At 41.3% G+C, this 23,114-nt stretch overlaps 1 protein-coding gene across 1 annotated transcript; it reads left to right on the forward strand.

The window, feature by feature from the left end:
- Window positions 1-4,494: 4,494 nt before the first annotated feature.
- Window positions 4,495-23,114, forward strand: xpa (xeroderma pigmentosum, complementation group A). The gene is made up of 5 exons (XM_084318616.1): window positions 4,495-5,033; window positions 9,289-9,394; window positions 19,512-19,677; window positions 19,852-19,969; window positions 20,841-23,114. Exons 1-5 carry the CDS (start codon window positions 4,733-4,735, stop codon window positions 20,993-20,995), a joined length of 846 nt encoding a protein of 281 aa, XP_084174742.1. The 5' UTR covers window positions 4,495-4,732; the 3' UTR covers window positions 20,996-23,114.

Consider the following 23,114-nt stretch of genomic DNA (forward strand, 5'->3'; position numbering starts at 1 on the left):
TCGATCATGTGAGGGGGATGGAAAGACTGAGTCAGCTCTCAAGAGGGTGTTACGTGAAGTTTTCTTTCTAAAAATGGTGGTGGGTAATTTACCAAATATATCTTTTGAGATAGTAAGATCTAGAAAGTCAATAGTTGTTAAAGAATATTCTATGGACAGACGGATATTGTTATTTAAAGAGTTGAGATAACTATGAAAAGCCAACAGTTCAGATTCATTGCCATCAAAAATAAATAATAGATCGTCAATATACCGGCCATACCAGGTGATATTGTGATACCAAGGATTGATAGGGTTGAGCACATACAACTTTTCCCAAAGGCCTAAAAAGAGACAAGCATAATTAGGAGAAAAACAAGAGCCCATAGGGACACCCATAACTTGTTTGTAAAACCCATCTGTGAACATAAACACATTGTTATGGATAATCCATCTGGTCAAGTCAACAAGAAACTTGGTAGGGGGCAAAGCATCTCCTCTATCAGATAAAAAGTGTGTCAATGCTGTAAGACCTTCCTCATGATCTATGTTCTTATACAGACTTTCAACATCCATAGTTACTAAATAATGAGATTCTAAATTGGTAAGGTTAGCTAAACTATTGAGAACATCCGTAGTATCTTCAATAAAAGAAGGGAGTTGCTTAACATACGGTTTAATGAAGAAATCAATAAATTTAGAAGCTGGTTCTGTAAGGGTACCGTTACCAGATATAATAGGACGACCAGGAGGGTTGTCAAAGGGTTCCTTGTGTATTTTAGGAAGTAAATAGAAAGACGCTAAAGCAGGATGTTCGACCAATAAAAACTTAAGATCCTTATCAGAAATCCAATTAGCCTCCTTAGCATGGTTAAGTATTGTATGAAATTGTAATTTCATATCAGATAAGGGGCTACTAGTAAGTTTGACATAGTACTTAGAGTCTAATTGGCGTATGGCCTCTGAGATATATTGGTCTTTAGAAAGAACCACAGTAGCACCCCCTTTGTCAGCAGGTCGAATGATAATATCGTCACGTTTAGCCAGTTCATCAAGAGCAGTTCGTTCCTTATAAGTCAAATTACATTTGCGCACAGATTGCAGAGTAGTACTACTGAAAAGTTTATTAATCTCATGGTCAACTTTCCTAGTAAAGGCTATGAGACTAGGGTTCGACACAATAGGAGCAAAATTAGACTTGGGTCTAAATAATGGAAGAGAGTCAGGCATAGTTTCAGAGTCACTGATAAGGGCCGGCACAGCGTCCGTTTCGAGATCCGGCTGGGAAGCAGTGCGGGGATACTCATGTGTGTGTCCAGATTGATGGTGATACCAGGTCTTAAGATGTAAGTTACGATAAAATCGAAATAAATCGACAACATCGAAACATGTTGATTAGATTTTAAATGACTTAGCCACCTTTAATAAAGGCCTTTTAACCATCTTCCCTCTGGATTTTTACATCTTTTTGAGTGCCTGGATCGACTCTCTTCTCTGAAAAATTGTGTGTATTGAGCCGTAATGCAGATTTTGACAACAAAATTAACAATATGATGCCGCAAGTTCTGTTATATTTCAATTGCCTTACTTATTTACATAAATATAAGGTAACGGTATACTTTTGCTATATGCTATACACTACAGTCTATATGATGTGGTGGGTACGTATGATGGTAATTAAGGAATGGTGAATATTATGTTTAATGTAAATATGTGTATACTGGATATGAACAGCAGTATTATAGGCCTTAGGCCTACAGCAGTATTGTACAGCCAGCATATACTTTTGCTCACACAATATCTTGAATGAATGAGTTTATTTATTTTGAACATAAATTGAAAATAAATAATAATAAAAACAAGTAATAAACAGATTAAAAAACAAACAAGCAGTTCATGTATTGTAAAATAGCTTAGACATAGCCTACTTGCATAGAATAGTCATGATAATGTATAATATTGCTGGCTGTACTGCTGTAGGCCTATAATACTGCTGTTCATATCCAGTATACACATATTTACATTAAACATAATATTCACCATTCCTTAATTACCATCATACGTACCCACCACATCACATAGACTGTAGTGTATAGCATATAGCAAAAGTATATACCTTATATTTATGTAAATAAGTAAGGCAATTGAAATATAACAGAACTTGCAGCATCATATTGTTAATTTTGTTGTCAAAATCTGCAGTACGGCTCAATACACACAATTGTTGGGGGGATGCAGACCAGAGAAAGACTTCCGTCTTGTTTACATCAGGGTCCCCCATTTTCAATTCATCATAAATGTACAGTTCCCTCCCCCTTGTATATTTACTGTTAGGATCTCTGTTTAACAGTACTGTATATTTGCATATGTTGTATGTCACAAATGTAACAATACTATATGTATGTCATAAATGTCATGATTAGTTTAGATTATGATTAGATTAGATTTTTATATCTGTATATTGAGTATGTCATAAATGTCATTATGAATTGAAAATGGGGGACCCTGATGTAAACAAGACGAAAGTATTTCTCTGGTCTACCGTCTGCATCCCCTTAACAATTGTGTGTATTGAGCAGCTGTACTGTACTGTACCCATTCTGCAATCTGTTAATAAACTTTTCAATCAATCAATCAATCAATCAATCAATCAATCCCAGACCGCCGGACCTGAGAGCGCCGCTGGCTCTGCGGCTCTGCAGTTGCATACTATTCTCCACTTGCACAACCTGAAAGTAGTCACTTCCGGCTGACTTCCGGTTGCCAATGGTACTTCCTGTCCCTAAAACCTTTACATTGGTTTTAGCTACTTTTCTCCCCTTATTTAAACAATTTTGTCGTCACAGAGAGGCAATGAAACGTTTGTATTATTATAGTATAGAATGTATTTTATAAGCAAACGTTTGTCAGCAGGGTTTTTGGGCTGTATTTCATGTAAAAACGTTCACTGTTAGTTTACTTGCTCACGCTAATTAAGGCTAATACTGGCTAACAGAAGCTAGCGCAAGAAACGACGCCGCAAAGTATTGTTTATAGTGCATTTCTTGCCACCTTATAGCATTTGTACATTTGTATGACAGTCTATAATGCTCCCGTGAGGTTTTTCCGGACGTTTTGGTAATGATTTTAACTATAAAATCATATTTCTAAATGACAGGAAGTTGATGAAAACTGGCCGGAATAGCTTTGAGCTAACGATCTTTGCCAATGCATTGCAAGAAACAACGCCGCAAAGTATTGTTTATAGTGCATTTATTGCCACCTTATAGCATTTGTACATTTGTATGACAGTCTATAATGCTCCCGTGAGGTTTTTCCGGACGTTTTGGTAATGATTTTCACTATAAAATCATATTTCTAAATGACAGGAAGTTGATGAAAATTGTCCGGAATAGCTTTGAGCTAACGATCTTTGCCAATGCATTGCAAGAAACAACGCCGCAAAGTATTGTTTATAGTGCATTTCTTGCCACCTTATAGCATTTGTACATTTGTATGACAGTCTATAATGCTCCCGTGAGGTTTTTCCGGACGTTTTGGTAATGATTTTCACTATAAAATCATATTTCTAAATGACAGGAAGTTGATAAACTGTCCGGAATAGCTTTGAGCTAACTATCTTTGCCGATGCATTCCATTATAAACGTAACGTTAGTTGTTCAAAACATTACCCGTCTATATAATTTGTTCCTCAACGTTATATAGACGGGTAATGTTTTGTAAACTAACTGCAGCCTGCTACAGTTAGAAGCTAACGTTAGCCAGCAAGCTGCAGCTTGCTAGTTAGAAGCTAACGTTAGCCAGCAAGCTGCAGCCTGCTACTGTTAGAAGCTAACGTTAGCCAGCAAGCTGCAGCCTGCTACAGTTAGAAGCTAACGTTAGCCAGCAAGCTGCAGCCTGCTACAGTTAGAAGCTAATGTTGAGGAACAAATTATATAGACGGGTAATGTTTTGAACAACTAACGTTACGTTTAGAATGGAATGCATCGGCAAAGATCGGTAGCTCAAAGCTATTCCGGCCAGTTTTCATCAACTTCCTGTCATTTAGAAATATGATTTTATAGTGAAAATCATTACCAAAACGTCCGGAAAAACCTCACGGGAGCATTATAGACTGTCATACAAATGTACAAATGCTATAAGGTGGCAAGAAATGCACTATAAACAATACTTTGCGGCGTCGTTTCTTGCGCTAGCTTCTGTTAGCCAGGATTAGCCTTAATTAGCGTGAGCAAGTAAACTACAGTGAACGTTTTTACATGAAATACAGCCCAAAAACCCTGCTGACAAACGTTTGCTTATTAAATACATTCTATACTATAATAATACAAACGTTTCATTGCCTCTCTGTGACGACAAAGTTGTTTAAATAAGGGGAGAAAAGTAGCTAAAACCAATGTATTTGGATGGGACAGGAAGTACCATTGGCAACCGGAAGTCAGCCGGAAGTGCCTACTTTAAGGTTGTGCAAGTAGTGTATTGGAAGCAGAGCCGTATCTGAAGGTACAAAGGAGGTAGGCGGATGTGAAACGCCGGAAACATGCTGTCAACGGCGACATTATGATAACAAGGGATGCACTGGAATCTGGAACAAAACAAAACACATCTACGATCTATGTTGAGCGGAGCCCACGTTACAAACCCAGAAACAATTGACAAATAAAAGCAACAGCGCTCGATTCAGTTCGTGAAACACGAGTAATAATCTGGATAACCATACCAAGACAACGAATTTACTTACCGGTTCAGGCGAATGAACACAATGAACTCAACAGGGAATGCTGCTCCTGTTCCCAAGCCCGAGGACTCGGAGTCCAAAGTGTCTACCTCCTCCTCCGTCGAACTTTCCGCAGCGGTTCTGGCGAAAATTGAGCGCAACAGACAGCGGGCGTTGATGCTTCGACAAGCCCGACTGGCTAGTCGATCTTTGGCCGCTGTTGACGGCGCGACTTTGGCAAAAGTTGCCAAGACTATCGACACTGGTGCGGGGTTCTTCCTCGAAGAAGACGAGGATGAGGAAGATCAAAGGGCCAAGAATGTGGTCCATCAGCCAGGTGGGCTGGGACTCGGCGTGCGTGTTTTACTCTGTGTGCATGTAACGGGGGGGACCCTGATGTAAACAAGACAAACGTCTTTCTCAGGTCTGCACATTGATTGATTGATTGAAAAGTTTATTAACAGATTGCAGAATGGGTACAGTACAGTACAGCTCAATACATACAATTGTTAAGAGGATGCAGACCTGAGAAAGACTTTCGTCTTGTTTCCATCAGGGTCCCCCATTTTCAATTCATCATATGACACACATGACATACAGATACAGTACTGCTACATCTATACATTTATGACATACCAGATTTTCAAATACAGTACTGTTTGTGATACTAAAAAAAATCCAGAAGAAGAGTATATACATTTGACATAGAAACTGTGCATTGGGGGAGGTTGGGTAGGTGGGGTGGGGCTGTACATTGGAGGTGGGGGGGGGGGGGGGGGGGGGTTGGGTAGGGGGGGGAGGGCACTGTACATTGGAATACTGACATACATTTGACATGGAAACTGTACATTGGAGGAGGTTGGGTAGGTGGGGTGGGGTTGGGTGGGGCTGTACATTGGAATACTGACAAAGCCATGCTTGGTCTTTATTGTACAACTGGGTTAGGACATTTGTAGGGGCCAGTTTTGAATTGCAGTCTCCCGTAGGTGTTCTTTGAGAGTGTTTTTGAAGGTGGGTAGTGATTTACATTCCTTTACAGCTTTGGGTAGGCCCCAGGGCGTTCCACATTGTTGTGGCATAATTGCGAAACGTGTTTAGTCCCTTGTTTGAGCCGAATCTGGGTTTTACATGATTTGTGGAGCTCCCTCTGGTGTTGTGATCGTGGTATTCACTGACCTTTGGGAAGTATTTTGACATGTACATGGGTACCTTGGTCGTGTAGTGTATCTTGTAGACCAGGCCCATTGCAAGTTGCTGTACTCTGTTGTCTACTCTAAGCCATCCTAGGTTGGCAAAGTGTGCAGGGGTGAGGTGGGTTCTAGGAGTCAGGTCAAGTAGTAGTCTGACTAGTTTGTTTTGAGATGTTTGTAATTTGGTTTTTAGTGCCTTAGAGGTGCTTTGGTACCATGAGGTGCAAGCATAGTCGTAGTACCCTTGAATGAGTGCTCCTGCCAGAGTCTTCAGGGTATTCTTGTTTACCAGGGAGGAGATCCGGTACAAGAATCGAGTTCGTTGATTGACTTTTTTTATTACATTGGATGCCATTTTGTCACAGGAAAGATTAGCCTCTAGGATGGAACCCAGGTAGGTAATTTCATCTTTCCTTGTGACAATATTGTCACCCACTGTAACTGAGAAGCCGTCTGTTTTGCTGAGTTTGTTATTTGAACCGAAGAGAATGGACTCTGTTTTGCCCATGTGTAATGATAGTTTGTTGTCGGCGAGCCATATGCAGATTTTGCCTAGTTCCGAGCTGAGGGTTTTTTCAACCTGCAACTTGTTCTTGTCAGAGACCAGTAGGGCTGAGTCGTCCGCAAACAGGAACAAGTTGCAGTCACAAGCTGACGACATGTCATTTGCATAAATTAGGAACAGTAGTGGTCCTAGTATGCTTCCTTGTGGAACACCACAGTTCACTGTGAGGGGGGGGGGGGATAGGGTACCGTTTACCTCCACCATCTGTTCTCTCCCCTCCAGGTAGGATTGTATCCAGCTCACTGATAAACTATCAAAACCAATTGCTTTTAGCTTGTCAATCAGAATGGTGTGATTGACAGTGTCGAAGGCCTTTTGTAGGTCTAGCATGACCATGCCGCAGTATTTGCCCGCGTCCACCTCTTGCTTGATGTGGTCGTTCAAATAGAGAAGGCATGTGTCAGTGGAGTGGGATGTTCTGAAGCCAGATTGGAATTCGTAGATTAGATTTTTATCCGTAAGGTACTTATCGACCTGTTCGTATACTATTTTTTCCATGACTTTCGAGATGGATGTAAGGATAGAAACAGGGCGGTAGTTGCCTGGGTCTAATTTGCTGCCCTTTTTGTGCAGGGGTGTTACTCTCGCTATTTTGAAGTCCTTGGGGACGTGTCCCTGTTTTATGGAGAGGTTTATTATGTGTGTGATGACTGGGGTGATGGCGGCTGCTGAGTCTGAGGAATTTGGAGGGGATGTTGTCATGGCCAGTGGCCTTGTTCGGTTGGAGGGCGCTCAGTTTATTGAGTACCTCATCTGTAGTTACCATTTCCAGTTTGAAATCGTCTTTGTGGACGCCTAGGTTCTTGTAGTATGCTACTATGTGTTCTACCCCATACTGCCCTGAGTGGGAGGGTAGTTTGTTTACCAGTGTTGTGGCTATGTTTGTGAAGAAAGTGTTTAAGTAATTGGCTACATCCAGTTTGTCTGTGATGAGCGTGTTGTCCGTCTTTATGTTTATGTTTGAGAACCTGGTTTTAAGTTTTTTACTGCAGCCTAGTTGATTATTGAGTAATTTCCAAAGTTCACGTGGTTTATTTTTGTTTTCCTCAGTTTTGTCATTGATGAAATTTTTTTTTGCAGTTTTTATCATGGAGTTTACGTAATTTCTTAGTCTGTTTCTTTCTAGTTTGAGTTCAGTCACGTGGGCTTGGAGTTCACTGCTCGTGCTTTTGGTAAGCTTTGACTGACTTTTATGAAATTCAGAGCATTTTTTGTCTCTGGCTTTCATAGCGGTCAGTATTTCAGTGTGCATCCACGGCTCAGCGCGATTTTTTACCCTGGTGGTTCTTAGGGGGGCCATGTTGTTTAGTATTGTTGACGCAGGGAACAAAATTAACTTTTTGACTTACCAGCCATTTGGCTGGTAGATTTTAAAAACAACCAGCCAGGCAGATTTTTTACCAGCCAAAAATTTTAAATTGCTTTTTAGTATATCGCCATGTGTTATTATTACTATATAATACTCTCATATGCTATTTTCAATTAATATCATAAACAACATAAGGAATATTAGCATAATTTTGAGTGGACTGAAGGAATGAGTCAGCGTTAATAGTTTTAAATGCAAATAATTTATTGAAACATAGAAGTGGGGTCGGGGACACACACACTGTTTCAACTCACCACCCCGCATCATATTGTAGTCTAGTCTGTCTTCAAACTTCCACTCCTCTCGAAACCTTTTTATATTTGAATATCAACATTATCTGTGCATCCTCAGTAATCCTCAGTTTACTACAATATACTCCTCTCCTGAGTCCTGACTAGTGACTTCATCGTCTTTCCAAACGCACGCACACACACAGAGAAAGGGAGAGTGCCCCCCCCCCCCATTTCCCTTTCCCCAGACCACACTGTCTGCTGTTCTCTATGGCTCTGCCGCTGATCAGGATTAGCTTGTTAGCTTACGCTAACATAACGTTCATTTCGGGCGATGTGGGCATAAAGGAATGGCGACGATGCAATGCATGTTAGATGCATTTGACTCGTTGTGAGAAGAAGAAAAAACCACAGACTTATTTCGGCTCGCAAAATAGGCGCACTGCTGTGTAGCTCTGCTCTCAGGGAACAAACTTAACTTTTTGACTTACCAGCCATTTGGCTGGTAGATTTTAAAAACGACCAGCCAGGCAGATTTTTTACCAGCCATTGGCGGTTGGCTGGTACTTATTTTGTTCCCTGTTGTTGAGAATTTGGTTTTGAAGCCAAGCCAGGTTTCTTCAACCAGTGTACCATTGAGTTCATCTGACCAGTCCAGGCTCTTCAGTTCAAGGTTAAAGGCCTCGCTAGAGTACGTTTTGAGGTCTCTAGATGTGACCATTTTGTGACAGCCAGCCTTTTGCTTTGGCTTTTTGCGGGAACAGAATATCATATAATGATCACTTAACCCGCATGCTATCACCCCTTTATTGGAGATCATGGACTTGTCGGAAGTCAGGATGAGGTCAATGGTAGTCTGGGTTGATTCACACACCCTTGTGGGTTGGGTGATTAGCTGGCTGAAACCGTGCAGATCAGAAAATCTACTGAAGGCCTTGAAGACGGGTGCTGCTTTACGTAGCATATCCGTGTTCCAGTCCCCAATAAGGATTTTTTCTACGCCCTCCACCCCAGTTAAGCACACATCCTTAACAATTGTGTGTATTGAGCCGTACTACATTGTACCCATTCTGCAATCTGTTAAATAAAGTTTTCATTCATTCATTCACGTTACACTGTGTGTGTACTCTTACATTAGCCAGTCCAACTTTTGGGTTGTGTGTTTGTGTGAATATTGAGCTAGACCCCATTGTGTGTTTTGACTGCGTGCTGATGCCTGTGTGACTGTCTCCTTACAGCTCCAGTGATGGAGCCAGACTACCTGCTGTGTGATGACTGTGACAAACCCTTCATGGACTCCTACCTCAGCAACAGCTTTGATCTGTCAGTCTGCGACAAGTGCAGGTACCACACACACACACACACACCATACTAATTAAATTGTATGTATACCTGGCAGTCAGTGACCAACCTAAAACTGAACAAGATTAGTGGGACTAGAAACTGAACAAGATTAGTGGGACTAGTATATTGCCGGACGCATTCTCTGGTTTCTTATACCATATTTCAATTTTGTCACAGTTAGGGGTGTAATGGTACACAAAAGTCACAGTATTGTAACGACCCTGGGATTATTGAGGTGATTGGTCAGCCGAGCTGTCACTCTGCACTCTACCAACCTGGGTCTGGCAGGTGACGCGAGCCTGGGGTTGGTAGAGGGGAGGGGGCAAGGGCTGAGGGTATAAGAGGGTGGCACACATGGAGTGCGCTCTCTTGGGGTATGGGAATGCAAGCAGAGATGATGTACAGAGTCTTTGTACCTGAGACCCATACCCGAGAGTTGAATAAACTGAGTCTGTGAGTCATTAATAGCGGAAACGCTATGTACCTCGTTTTGAAGTCACAATGTTTTCGGTACAGCAGGGGAGCTGGGTTTCCTCTGTTGATTGAAAACTTTATTAACAGATTGCAGAATGGGTACAATACAGTACGGCTCAATACAAACAATTGTTAAGGGGATGCGGACCAGAGAAAGACTTTCATCTTGTTTACATCAGGGTCCCCCATTTTCAATTCATCAAGACATTTATGACATACACGACTGTGCTGTGTTTTTTCTTTGTACCAGTGATATTCACATTTGTAGGGGACTATGAAATCTGTTTAATTTTTTCACAAATTCAGTTTTGTATTTGTTTTATTTTGGGGGATTCTTCTCCTGTGGGATTAGTGTATCCATTTGCTGGCTTTGTTGTACACAACTGTAAGTTGCTTTGGATAAAAGCAAGAGCTAAATGACCATATAAACGTAAATGTCACATCATGCCTAATGATGTGCATTTGTTGCCACAAGGTGGCCCTAAATGACTGAATTTAGGACATTGCATGTGGCCCTCTCTGTGACCCTGTTAAGTAGTTGAGTTATTTATTTTTTACCCAGGGACAGTGCACATTAATCAACATCTTCAGTTTCCACATCAATGTAAATGTGCCAGAATGAGCTAATGAGCTAGTTTTCATCTGTAGTCCCTGCCTACCATGCATGTCTTTATGGTGTGGGAGGAAACCAGAGTACCTGGAGGAAACCCACACGAACACAGGGTGAACATGCAAACTCCATACAGAAAGGCCCCCTGCTGGGGTTCGAACCCATGGCCTTCTTGCTGTGAGGCAGCAGTGCTAACCACTGTACCACCGTGCCGCCCAGGGCAGCTGAAGGGTCAGAGTTCAGCACAGTAGATATATGGCTATGATAACTATTTGCCAACACCAGCATGTGATCTAGTCATCAGTCAGGAATCAAACATCCCTACTCGCCACCATCACAATAAAGTCTGTGTCTCTCACAATGTTGAGTCCGCTGAGGTCTCTGTAATCAACGGTTTCATCAACTACAACAGATATTTTCTCAGACCAGAGGCAAATGGATTTGATGAAGGCTGGCTGCTCTAATTTTCCAGCAAAGCGCCTCCCTGCTTGCAATGTTTAATCAGGAAAAGACAAGCTACCTTATTTTCATCTAGTGGTCAACCAACTTTTGTTTCATATCCAAGGATTTGACTGTGCTGTCTATCATTACTTGGGTACAGGTGTAATCCTCACTCTGATCTTTCAGATGATTTCACTGTGCTGTCTATCATTACTTGGGTACCGAAAGGCCCTCCCATTCATCACTATTGGAAAATGAAACTTATCTTCGCCCAGACCCCTCTGTAAGCTAAATATTTTTTCTATTTTAGTTGCAAATGCAAGTGAATTGCTTGCACTGTCCAGTCCTGGCTTTAGGCAGAATCAAGAACAGACAACAACTGCTTTGGTTTGTGTTCAGCTGATACTGTTGACACGCCCACTACGCAAAGTTTGCACTCTCTCTTACACACGTCACACACACTGCTCCTCAAGTTTCAAGTTTCTTTAATAGTTGTTATATAGAAGTACAGAATACTTTCATACAAAATGCTTCTTACTGTTACGCTCTAGAGACTGTGCTAGACAAGATAGTATCAAATAACATAGTATAGCATGTAAATTAGAAGTAGAAAATGAGGTCAGTGTTCAGTATAGACATATGTACAATGTTCGATGCAGAATAGACGTAACTGAGTTACCATATAATTAGTGCTGTCAGGTGATTAAAAAAATTAATCTAATTAATTACAGGATTTGTAATTAATTAATCTAATTAATCTCATTTTAATCGCATAACATTTTATGCCTGATATTTTATATTCTATAATCATATTTCAAATTGCATGTGTCCGGATGGCAGAATTCAGTACTGTATCTACAAAACCTTCTGTTTAATCATCTTCCATCTATTAATTTGCTTAGATTTTTCAGGTCTGGTCAATTTGAGCATGGTGTTATTCACAGTCAAAGATAAAAAAAATGTATTGATATTCTCATTTGGTTCATTACAATTTACTCAAAATAAAATGTTCATTCAATCAATCACCGCGCAGATTGATTGAATGAAAATGTTATTAACAGATTGCAGAATGGGTACAATACAGTACAGCACACAATTGTTAAGGGGATGCAGACCAGAGAAAGACTTTCGTCTTGTTTACATCAGGGTCCCCCATTTTTTATTCATAATGAATTGTAAGTAAGGGTGCAACTTGCACCGTGCAATCCATTCTTTGTGGATCTAGCCCACAGTATTTCTGACACTGGGAATACATTCCCTGAGATTCATAGATGTCCCTATAATCAGATACCAAGAACATGCAAATGGACCATATTAAAAAAAAAAGTCTGTAAATGTGTATTCTACATTCTTATAGAATGAATGAGATACAAAAAAAAAATTATAAAAAAAAAAAAATTGTAATTAATTTTGAGTTAATTTTCATAACGCGATAATTTGTTGTGTAATTAATTAATCTAATTAACGCGATAAACTGACAGCCCTACATATAATATAAAATACTATGCAGTGTACTAATATACAATACTATATAGTGCAAAGCAGAAATGGGATGAGGTACAATTTAGGTACAATTTACAGTAAGGTGTACGAGTTGTAGTGCAATCCTTTATCAATAAATATAAAGTGTGGGGAGTGGGTGCTACAGTGTGTTTGTTTAAAGTGAGTGTGTGCTATAAAGTGTGGGGAGTGGGTGCTACAGTGTGTTTGTTTAAAGTGAGTGTGTAACTGCCCCCCGGCTTGGTGGTGAAATAAAGATGCGGTTATGTTTCGTACAGGTGCTTTTATTTATTTTTTATTTTTCTTTTGCATTTCAGCATAGCATCACTGTCGCCTTTCTTTGGTAGTTGTCGTTGCACCGTAGTTGTACATGTTGTGACGGTTGCATCGTTTGCTCCGTTTGCACCGTTTTGTACCGTTTTGCACCGTGAAAACTGTGACAGTCACAAACATATACAATTAGTTATATTGTTCACAGTTCAATATTGTTCACAACAAAGCACCTAACGTGTTCAAACAAACATTTGAATTTAATGATATTATTGAGGGTGAACTCGTCTTCCATAATAAAGGCATTTAAGGAAAAATAATGATAAATAGTAACGTTACTTGTTCGGCAGCAGGTGCCTTTGATTAGCAGGACACAGCCATGAGCGGTCGCAAATTCCTGAGCTCCCGGAGCCCTCGTCAATACAGCAAGCAAAAGAGATTTTGCACACATTTTCTCCTCGTTATGTTTTGGATAACGGATTCGTACCTCTACTCAACGATGAAGCATAACCAGACAGAAGAGGAGAGAAGAGCAAAAATAGAAAAGGAGGTACACAGCGACTTTTATTTCCAAAACGGCACGGAGCATAAGCACCTGGCCGTGGGGACAGCGACCGTTCACGCAACATTAACGGCCAATCCTGAAAGAAAGAACAGACCCCCGAATGGCAGAATGGACCGAAAGACCTTTTTGTCCCTTATCCTGCTACTCTCGGGAGACATTCATCTAAACCCAGGCCCGGTCTTGACCAGAACTCAGGCGAGAAGACTTGGTCTGGCAGCGCAAGAAGCGAAGGACGTTACCATCGCGACCAACATCAACAACTCAACCTGTGGCTACATCCACTGCGCGGACGGCAACTCTTCCCAAATGACGCCGCAGCAGACGAGCACACGTGAGGCAGAGACGAGAGGAGGTGAACCGAGGGTCGAAACCATGACGACCATCCCGACGCGGGATTTAAACATCTCAACGCCCGATAGCCGGCTAGCCAGCGGAGCTAACGGCGAAAACATCCAGGAACAAAGGACTCTGGACCGAGTCCTTTGTTGTACCAGCACGGCGCGGGTCCCGACCCCCCCCTCCCCCCTTCCCACCCACGACAACAAAGCCCCCCCAACCGGCAACCCACGGACAAATCGCCTGATAAATTAGCCAACCTAGCCAGGCTGGCTATGTTTACCAGCCCAGGAGAACAAAGGGTTGCCGCCAGAAAAGACAGGACAAAGGATCCCCCCTCCCCACACACCAGCACACAGACCTCACGGAGACAACAACAAAGCCCCCCCCCTCCCTCCCCCACAGCAGCACCAGAAAACAATTACCTGGAACTTGAAGACATCAATAACACAGCTAATAAAAACGGACTACACATCTTTCACCTTAATGTGAACAGCATTAAGCATAAGCTGGACGAAATAAGAAACCTGTTTATGAGCGGTAAGGTAGACTTAATATGCTTTACTGAAACTAAACTTGATCCATCTGTAACAGACCCTGAAATAGAAATAGAGAACTATACTATAGTCCGTAATGACAGAAACCAGTATGGAGGTGGTGTTTGTATGTACATACATAAGGACACCAAATTCATTACCCGTACTGACCTTCATCATGAGACAATTGAAACCGTATGGGTGGAAATTTTATTTGAAAGGGCAAAATCTGTTCTAGTCGGCACAATATACAGACCGCCAGATCAAACTGGCTTTTATGATACTCTGGATGTGTGCTTAGCTGGAGCTGAGGATGCGGAAAAAATTCGTATTGGGGATTGGAACACGGATATGCAACAAAAAGATGCACCCGTCTTCAAATCCTTCAATAGGTTTTGTGATCTGCACGGCCTCAGCCAACTAATCACCCAACCCACAAGGATATGTGAATCAACTCAGACTACCATTGACCTCATACTGACCTCTGACAAGTCCAAGATCTCAAATAAAGGGGTTATAGCATGCGGGTTAAGTGATCATTATATGATATTCTGTACCCGCAAAAAGCTAAAACTAAAGGCTGGCTGTCACAAAACAGTCACATCTAGAGACCTCAAAACCTACTCTAGCGAGGCCTTTAACCTTGAACTGGAGAGTCTGGACTGGTCAGATGAACTCAATGGTACACTGGTTGAAGAAACTTGGCTTGGCTTCAAAACCAAATTTTCATCAATACTAAACAACATGGCCCCCCTAAGAACCACCAGGGTAAAAAATCGCGCTGAGCCATGGATGCACACTGAAATACTGACCGCTATGAAAGCCAGAGACAAAAAATGCTCTGAGTTTCGTAAAAGTCAGTCAAAGCTTACCAAAAGCACGAGCAGTGAACTCCAAGACCACGTGACTGAACTCAAACTAGAAAGAAACAGACTAAGAAATGACGTAAACTCCATGATCAAAACTGCCAAAAAAAATTTCATCAATGACAAAACCGAGGAAAACAAAAATAAACCACGTGAACTTTGGAAATTACTCAACAATCAACTAGGCTGCAGTAAAAAACTCAACCAGGTTCTCAAACATAAACATAAAGACGGACAACACGCTCATCACAGACAAGCTGGATGTAGCCAATTACTTAAACACTTTCTTCACAAACATAGCCACAACACTGGTAAACAAACTACCCTCCCACTCAGGGCAGTATGGGGTAGAACACATAGTAGCATACTACAAGAACCTAGGCGTCCACAAAGACGACTTCAAACTGGAAATAGTAACTACAGATGAGGTACTCAAAAAACTGAGCGCCCTCCAACCAAACAAGGCCACTGGCCATGACAACATCCCCTCCAAATTCCTCAGAGACTCAGCAGCAGCCATCACCCCAGTCATCACACACATAATAAACCTCTCCATAAAACAGGGACACGTCCCCAAGGACTTCAAAATTGCGAGAGTAACACCCCTGCACAAAAAGGGCAGCAAATTAGACCCGGGTAACTACCGCCCTGTTTCTATCCTTACATCCATCTCGAAAGTCATGGAAAAAATAGTATACGAACAGATCGAAAAGTACCTCGCGGAAAAAAATCTAATCTACGAATTCCAATCTGGTTTCAGAACATCCCACTCCACTGACACATGCCTTCTCTACTTGAACGACCACATCAAACAAGAGGTGGACGCGGGCAAATACTGCGGCATGGTCATGCTGGACCTACAAAAGGCCTTCGACACTGTCAATCACACCATTCTGATTGACAAGCTAAAAGCAATTGGTTTTGATAGTTTATCAGTGAGCTGGATACAATCCTACCTGGAGGGGAGGGAACAGATGGTGGAAGTAAACGGTACACTATCCCCCCCCCTCACAGTGAGCTGTGGTGTTCCACAAGGAAGCATACTAGGACCGCTACTATTCCTAATTTATGCAAATGACATGTCGTCAGCTTGTGACTGCAACTTGTTCCTGTTTGCGGACGACTCAGCCCTGCTGGTCTCTGACAAGAACAAGTTACAGGTTGAAAAAGCCCTCAGCTCGGAACTAGGCAAAATCTGCATATGGCTCGCCGACAACAAACTATCATTACACATGGGCAAAACAGAGTCCATTCTCTTCGGTTCAAATAACAAACTCAGCAAGACCGACGGCTTCTCGGTTACAGTGGGTGACAATATTATCACAAGGAAAGATGAAATTACCTACCTGGGTTCCATCCTAGAGGCTAATCTTTCCTGTGACAAAATGGCATCCAATGTAATAAAAAAAGTCAACCAACGAACGCGATTCTTGTACCGGATCTCCTCTCTGGTAAACAAGAATACCCTGAAGACTCTAGCAGGAGCACTCATTCAAGGGTACTACGACTATGCTTGCACCTCATGGTACCAAAGCACCTCAAAGGCACTAAAAAACAAATTACAAACATCTCAAAACAAGCTAGTCAGACTACTACTTGACCTGACTCCTAGAACCCACCTCACCCCTGCCCACTTTGACAACCTAGGATGGCTTAGAGTAGACGACAGAGTACAGCAACTTGCAATGGGCCTGGTCTACAAGATACACTACGCGACCAAGGTACCCATGTACATGTCAAAATACTTCCCAAAGGTCAGTGAATACCACGATCACAACACCAGAGGGAGCTCCACAAATCATGTAAAACCCAGATTCGGCTCAAACAAGGGACTAAACACGTTTCGCAATTATGCCACATCAATGTGGAACGCCCTGCCTAAAGCTGTAAAGGAATGTGAATCACTACCCACCTTCAAAAACACTCTCAAAAAACACCTACGTGAGACTGCAATTCGAAACTGGCCCCTACAAATGTCCTAACCTAGTTGTACAGTAAAGGACCAAGTAAGGCTTTGTCAATATTCCAATGTACAGTGTAAAATGTGTGTGTGTCCCCTTCCCAACCCCCCCCCACCTCCAATGTACAGCCCTCACCCAACCCACCCAACCCCACCCCACCCCACCCAACCAACCTCCTCCAATGTACAGTTTCTATGCCAAATGTATATACACTCCTTTTCTGGACACTTTTGTATCACAAACAGTACTGTATTTGCAAATCTGATATGTCATAAATGTATAGATGTAGCAGTACTGTCTATCTGTATGTCATATATGTTATGATGAATTGAAAATGGGGGACCCTGATGTAAACAAGACGAAAGTCTTTCTCTGGTCTGCATCCCCTTAACAATTGTATGTATTGAGCTGTACTGTACTGTACCCATTCTGCAATCTGTTAATAAACTTTTCAATCAATCAATCAATCAAACCTAATCAGTGAGTGCACCACTTTACATGTTTACCACACATAAATATAGACCTCTTCAACAACAGTAATAATAACAATAATACATTTTAGTGTTCGACGTACCTTATTCCGCTTTACCAAGGGGTGTTATTTACTGAAGTAAGGTCCTTATATTCTACATAATTCGCTGTCTGAGTTACTTCCGCCTTTGTCACACACAGGATGCTGTGACCTTTATACTATAGGAAAGACGAGCTCTGCCCCCATGTGGACACGAAATGAAAATGCACAAGCGGCTCTGAAATATTCTTTTCTTAAATAGAAAGCTCAGTATTCTGAGCTAATACAGAGAAGTCGATCATCTAGACCAGGGGTGGGCAATTATTTTTCCCAGGGGGCCGAATGAGCAACTGAAAAAACTCAATTATGCATAATATACATTTTATTTCTATATAAAAAGCAGTAAATGGCATTGTTTTGAACCCTGGTAAGAGTGTATGTTATTATTTGGCAATTAAAAGGTGAGGTTAGCTTTCAAAAATATCATTTATTCAAATAGAATTTATTTCCAAAAATGATAAACAAAATGTGAAACATTAATAACAAAGGGCATTTTGAGTTTCATATACTATTGAAACAAGGATTTTCTTAGCTTTCTAAAGACATCACATCATCGTATAGCAAAAATAAACAAGACATGTCACTGAACTGTGTAAAGAAAAGTGTCCCAGTTTTGTAGCCTTTTTTACTTTACATGCCTATATTAAACATTTAATGTTTTCAGAACTGTGCAAAAAAAAGAAAAAAAAATATCAAGTGTCCCATTTCACTTGTTATATTTCCACATTTTAGTGTTCTTCAGTTCTTTTTTTTTTTCATTCAGTGTGAGAAATCCAGTCTCTGTTGAGCTTTAACAAGTCCATCAAAGTCAGGTTGCATGTCTGAAGTGGAGATGCGAAGCACAGCTGCCAGATGTTCATCAATGAGAGAGGATCTGTACCTGGACTTGGTAAACATCATGACTGAGAATGTCTGTTCACATATGTAGGTGAAGCCAAATAGAACCAACATCTTCTGAGCATGTCTCCTAAGCGTATATTGTGCGTGTGAACATTGACATGAAAAGAAAAAAGTAAAAAAAAAAAAAAATTAAATAAAATATATTTTTTAATTTTTTTTTAATTATCATGTAATCTTTCGCGGGCCGGTCAGAATCATCGCGCGGGCCGTACAATGCCCAGGTCTGATCTAAACCAATGTAAATGAAAGCTTACTGATAATAAAGATGATAGGCATCTTTACCCTTGGCGGTCAGTTACAGAGTGTGTGCGTGTGGATGTGTTTGATGGTTGTTGTGTAGTGTTCATTGTTCGTTGAGCAGCCTGATGGCCTGGGGATAGAAGCTTCTTCTGAGTCTTTCTGTGCTCGCCTTGAGACTCCGGTATCGCTTGCCTGACCGCAGCAGTTCAAAGAGGCAGTTGTTCGGGTGACTGGAGTCTTTAATGATTCTCTTAGCCTTGCCCCTGCACCGCTTGTTGTAAATGTTCTGGAGGGTGGGGAGCCCCCCTCCAATTGTGCGTTCGGCTGAACGTGTCACTCTTTGTAGTCTGCTTCGGTCTTGTGCAGTGCTATTCCCAAACCAGGAGGTGATGTTGCCAGTCAGGATGCTCTCTATTGTACATGAGTAGAAGTTCTTAAGGATCTTCTGACTGACTTGGAACTTCCTTAGGCGCCTGAGGAAGTAGAGGCGTTGTCGTGCCTTCTTCACAACACTGTCGATGTGTGTGGTCCATGTCAAGTCCTCGGATATGTAGGCTCCGAGGTACTTAAAGCTGTTCACTCTCTCAACCGGTCACGCAATCACGCATCTGAGTATTGGACCATTTTTAACGACTGTGTATCAATACTTTTCTACTATCAGTGTATCGTACAACCCTAGTTATCAGTGTGTTACCCACAATAGAGCACAGTAGAGACTGACAGGACACAGAGAGAGAGAATGGATAACATGCAGGATTGGAACTACCCATGATGTTGCGGTTACGTGGTATCTTGCCTGTGTGTCCCTCTTTTTGAACACATGCACTATGCACCTTTCCCTGTTCAGGGACAATGAGGAGAAACACAAGCTGATCACCCGCACCGAGGCCAAGCAGCGCTACCTGCTGAAGGACTGCGACCTGGACAAGAGAGAGCCTCTGCTCAGGTTCATACTGAGGAAGAACCCTCACAACACACACTGGGGTGACATGAAGCTCTACCTCAGAACACAGGTACTGTGTGTGCCTGAGATACAGCAATCACCACCTGTCCATCCATCCCTCCCTCCCTCCCTTTTTGTGTGGTTATTTGTATTTTTCTTTCTTTGCTAGCATTTATTTAGTTCTCATCTGTTTCTACACATTTGTCTGTGTTAATTCTTTTTGTACTATATGCGTATCCTCCAGGTGGAGAAGAGGTGTATGGAGGTGTGGGGATCGGAGGAGGCGATGGAGGAAGCCAGAGAGACGAGGGAGGAGAACAAGGAGGTGCATAAACAGAAACGCTTCAATAAGAAGGTCAAAGGTCAGTACTCCAGCTTCCTTCCTGCTTGGTGAGAGTAGGCATAGATATATATAGAACACTAGATAGCTTGCCCGCGCTGCCGGCCAATGGAGAGCGACGTCACTGAACCGCCGCCATCTTGCTCCAGTTAGCCTTGAGTGAGAGTGAGTGAGCTGCACAGACAAAAATACTCATAACTCGCTGAAATATTGACGGATTTACAAACGGTTTGGTTTATTACAAGCATTATTAACGTGGCTATGATTCAAGCGGTTTGTAAAAAAAGATTTTCCTTTTATAAGTATGCAGTATCATAACTACCGGTACATCTTTGATGTTTATAGCAAACCAACCCGTTTGTAAATCCGTCAATATTTCAGCGAGTTATGAGTATTTTTGTCTGTGCAGCTCACTCACTCTCACTCAAGGCTAACTGGAGCAAGATGGCGGCGGTTCAGTGATGCTGGTGACTCCGCCTTAAGCTATCTAGTGTTCTATAGATATCTATGAGAGTAGGGCTGGGCGGTATGGCCTAAAATCTATATCACCATATATTTCGAAATTTGGACGGTAACGGTATACATCACTGTATATTAGTTTTTCTTATAATAATAATAAAAAAATGCTTTAGGAGCAGTACAAGGGATGGTAACAATTTATTCCACGTGCGCACGCACACACACACACACACACACATACACACACACATACATACACACACAAGAGAGAGGGAAAATGGCTTATAGTAGACTTAATGGTTTTAGAATATTTCAGTTAATGAAGTGAAATATTTAAATTGGTCGCAGCTGACCCTGAATTACATGCTTGTTTGTTGTTTGTGTGTGTTGTTAACATAATATGTGTGGTCACACACATGTACATCAACATGCAGAGTTGCGCAGGGCAGTACGTAGCAGTATGTGGACCAAAGACATCAGCGCTCACCAGCATGAGTACGGACCTGAGGAGCTGCTAGACGAGGAGGAGGACCTCTACAAGAAAACATGCACCACCTGTGGACATGAACTCACCTACGAGAAGATGTAGACACCACACACCAGGGTAAAAAATGAAAAATCCAGGGCTTTTTTTGCCCCCCTTAATTGATTTTCAGGGGCTTTTTTTGTATTTCGGGGGCACCGAATTTTTATGATGAAAATTAACATAAAGATTATAAACCATTGTCGACACTTTTTTTTTTATAGTCTTCGTCCCTATGTTTTATAACGTAATGTTAATGTCTCCATATATAGGGCTCTACGCTAACCTTTTTCCCAAGGAGCACATGTGCTCCTAAATAAAATTAAAATAAATAAAATCAAAAATTTGGAGCATAGTGAAAATTGTTCAAGTAACAGAGTTTATTAACAAACTATTTATTACATGCATATTATACTGTGCGTGTGCATACTAGGGTTGGGCGTGAGTAATCGTTACTCGTAGCTATGAGAAAAATCGGGGGGAAAAAAATCTAAATTATGAATAATGTTTATGAAAAAAAAAAATATTAAAGTTTTTTTGTAATTTATTTTTTTACATATTTGTTCACATGTATGTGTACGATTATAACCGTTTGTTGGTTTCCTTAAACATATATACGTGAATGAACAAAAATAAGTAAAAAAAATTAAAGAAAATAAAAATCAAATATAATTTTTTTATTTTTTTTTTATTTTTTCCCTTTTTGAGTAATACACGATCACCCGAGTATAGCATGCGATCAATCGATCTGGATTTTTCTTTAAAATGCCCATCCCTAGTGCATACTAAGGGCTAAACATCTGTGCAAAGTGTCTGGGGCTTTTCTTGCCCCCCTTAACTGATTTTCGAGGGCATTTGGTAAATTTTCGAGGGCATTTTGCCCCAAGCCCCCCTTAATTTCGAACCCTGCCACACACACACACACCTGTGGATACCATGTCAAAAGGATTTAAATGAGCAAGCGTGTGCACACAACCACAGCTACCATCCTACGGAACTACTGGGTAAGACCTCAATGGGGAAGCCTTCATCAGCTGTGTGTGTGTGTGTGTGTGTGTGTGTGTGTGTGTGTGTGTGTGTGTGAGAGAAACAACACAACAAACCACAAACACTTTGTTCTGTGACAGTTAGGTATTTTGGTTGTTGGGTGTGTTTTAAGTGGGTGAGCAGCATTAACACCCAAATTTTCTGTTACATAATATGTATATGTGTATATTATACTGTATACCTCAGGCCTCTCTCCCCACCGTATGTATATTTCTCTCCCACCCACCCACCCCCTCCTAATGTACAGTCTCCTCCCCACCGTATGTATATATTCTCTCCCCATCGTATGTATATTTCTCTCCCACCCACCCACCCCCTCCTAATGTACAGTCTCCTCCCCATCATAATGTATATACTCTCTGTCAGGATCTATGGGTAACAGTACTGCATATTTGCATATCATATATGTCACAAATGTAACGGTACTATATACCTGTATGTCCCTATGCCATAAATGTCATGATGTCATATGTTGTGTATGTCATAAATGTCACTATGAATTGAAAATGGGGGACCCTGATGTAAACAAGACAAACGTCTTTCTCTGGTCTGCATCCCCTTAACAATTGTATGTATTGAGTGTATTGTACCCATTCTGCAATCTGTTAAATAAAGTTTTCATTCATTCATTCATTCTTTGTAAAGTATGTGGCTCTGTCCGTTTTAAGAGCCTTTTGCCGTTATTGCATTATGTCTGTTAATGTTATTATTATTGTATTGTTTTCTGTAGAAATTTACCGATTTCTAGATGAACTGAGGAGCTTTGTTGAAATGAAATGTGACATTTGGGACATCAGCACTGCTGGTCACTCTTTGACTGAATCTACTATTGCATAACGTCTTGACCAATGCATACATTTTAACCTCAAAAGCCCCAAGAAACTAGCTCAGTATACTTGTTTACTTGTTATCATCTCTGGTATATTACCTGCTTTGATTACCACAACATACATATCACTGTGTTTCAAATACAGTAGGGAATTCCTTGAGGGCTTGAAAGTGGGGGTTGAAACCATTTAAACTTGGTGGGGGTGTGTGATATGCTACCTGATAACGACTGGGAACAAGTCGACCATCGTTGGTCGTTATTAGTCTTTGCTCAGTTGATGATGTGCAAACAGATGTGAAAATTATTTCA

This window comes from Notolepis coatsorum (genome assembly GCF_963971535.1).
Source record: "Notolepis coatsorum genome assembly, chromosome: 7".
Classification (NCBI taxonomy): domain Eukaryota; kingdom Metazoa; phylum Chordata; class Actinopteri; order Aulopiformes; family Paralepididae; genus Notolepis; species Notolepis coatsorum.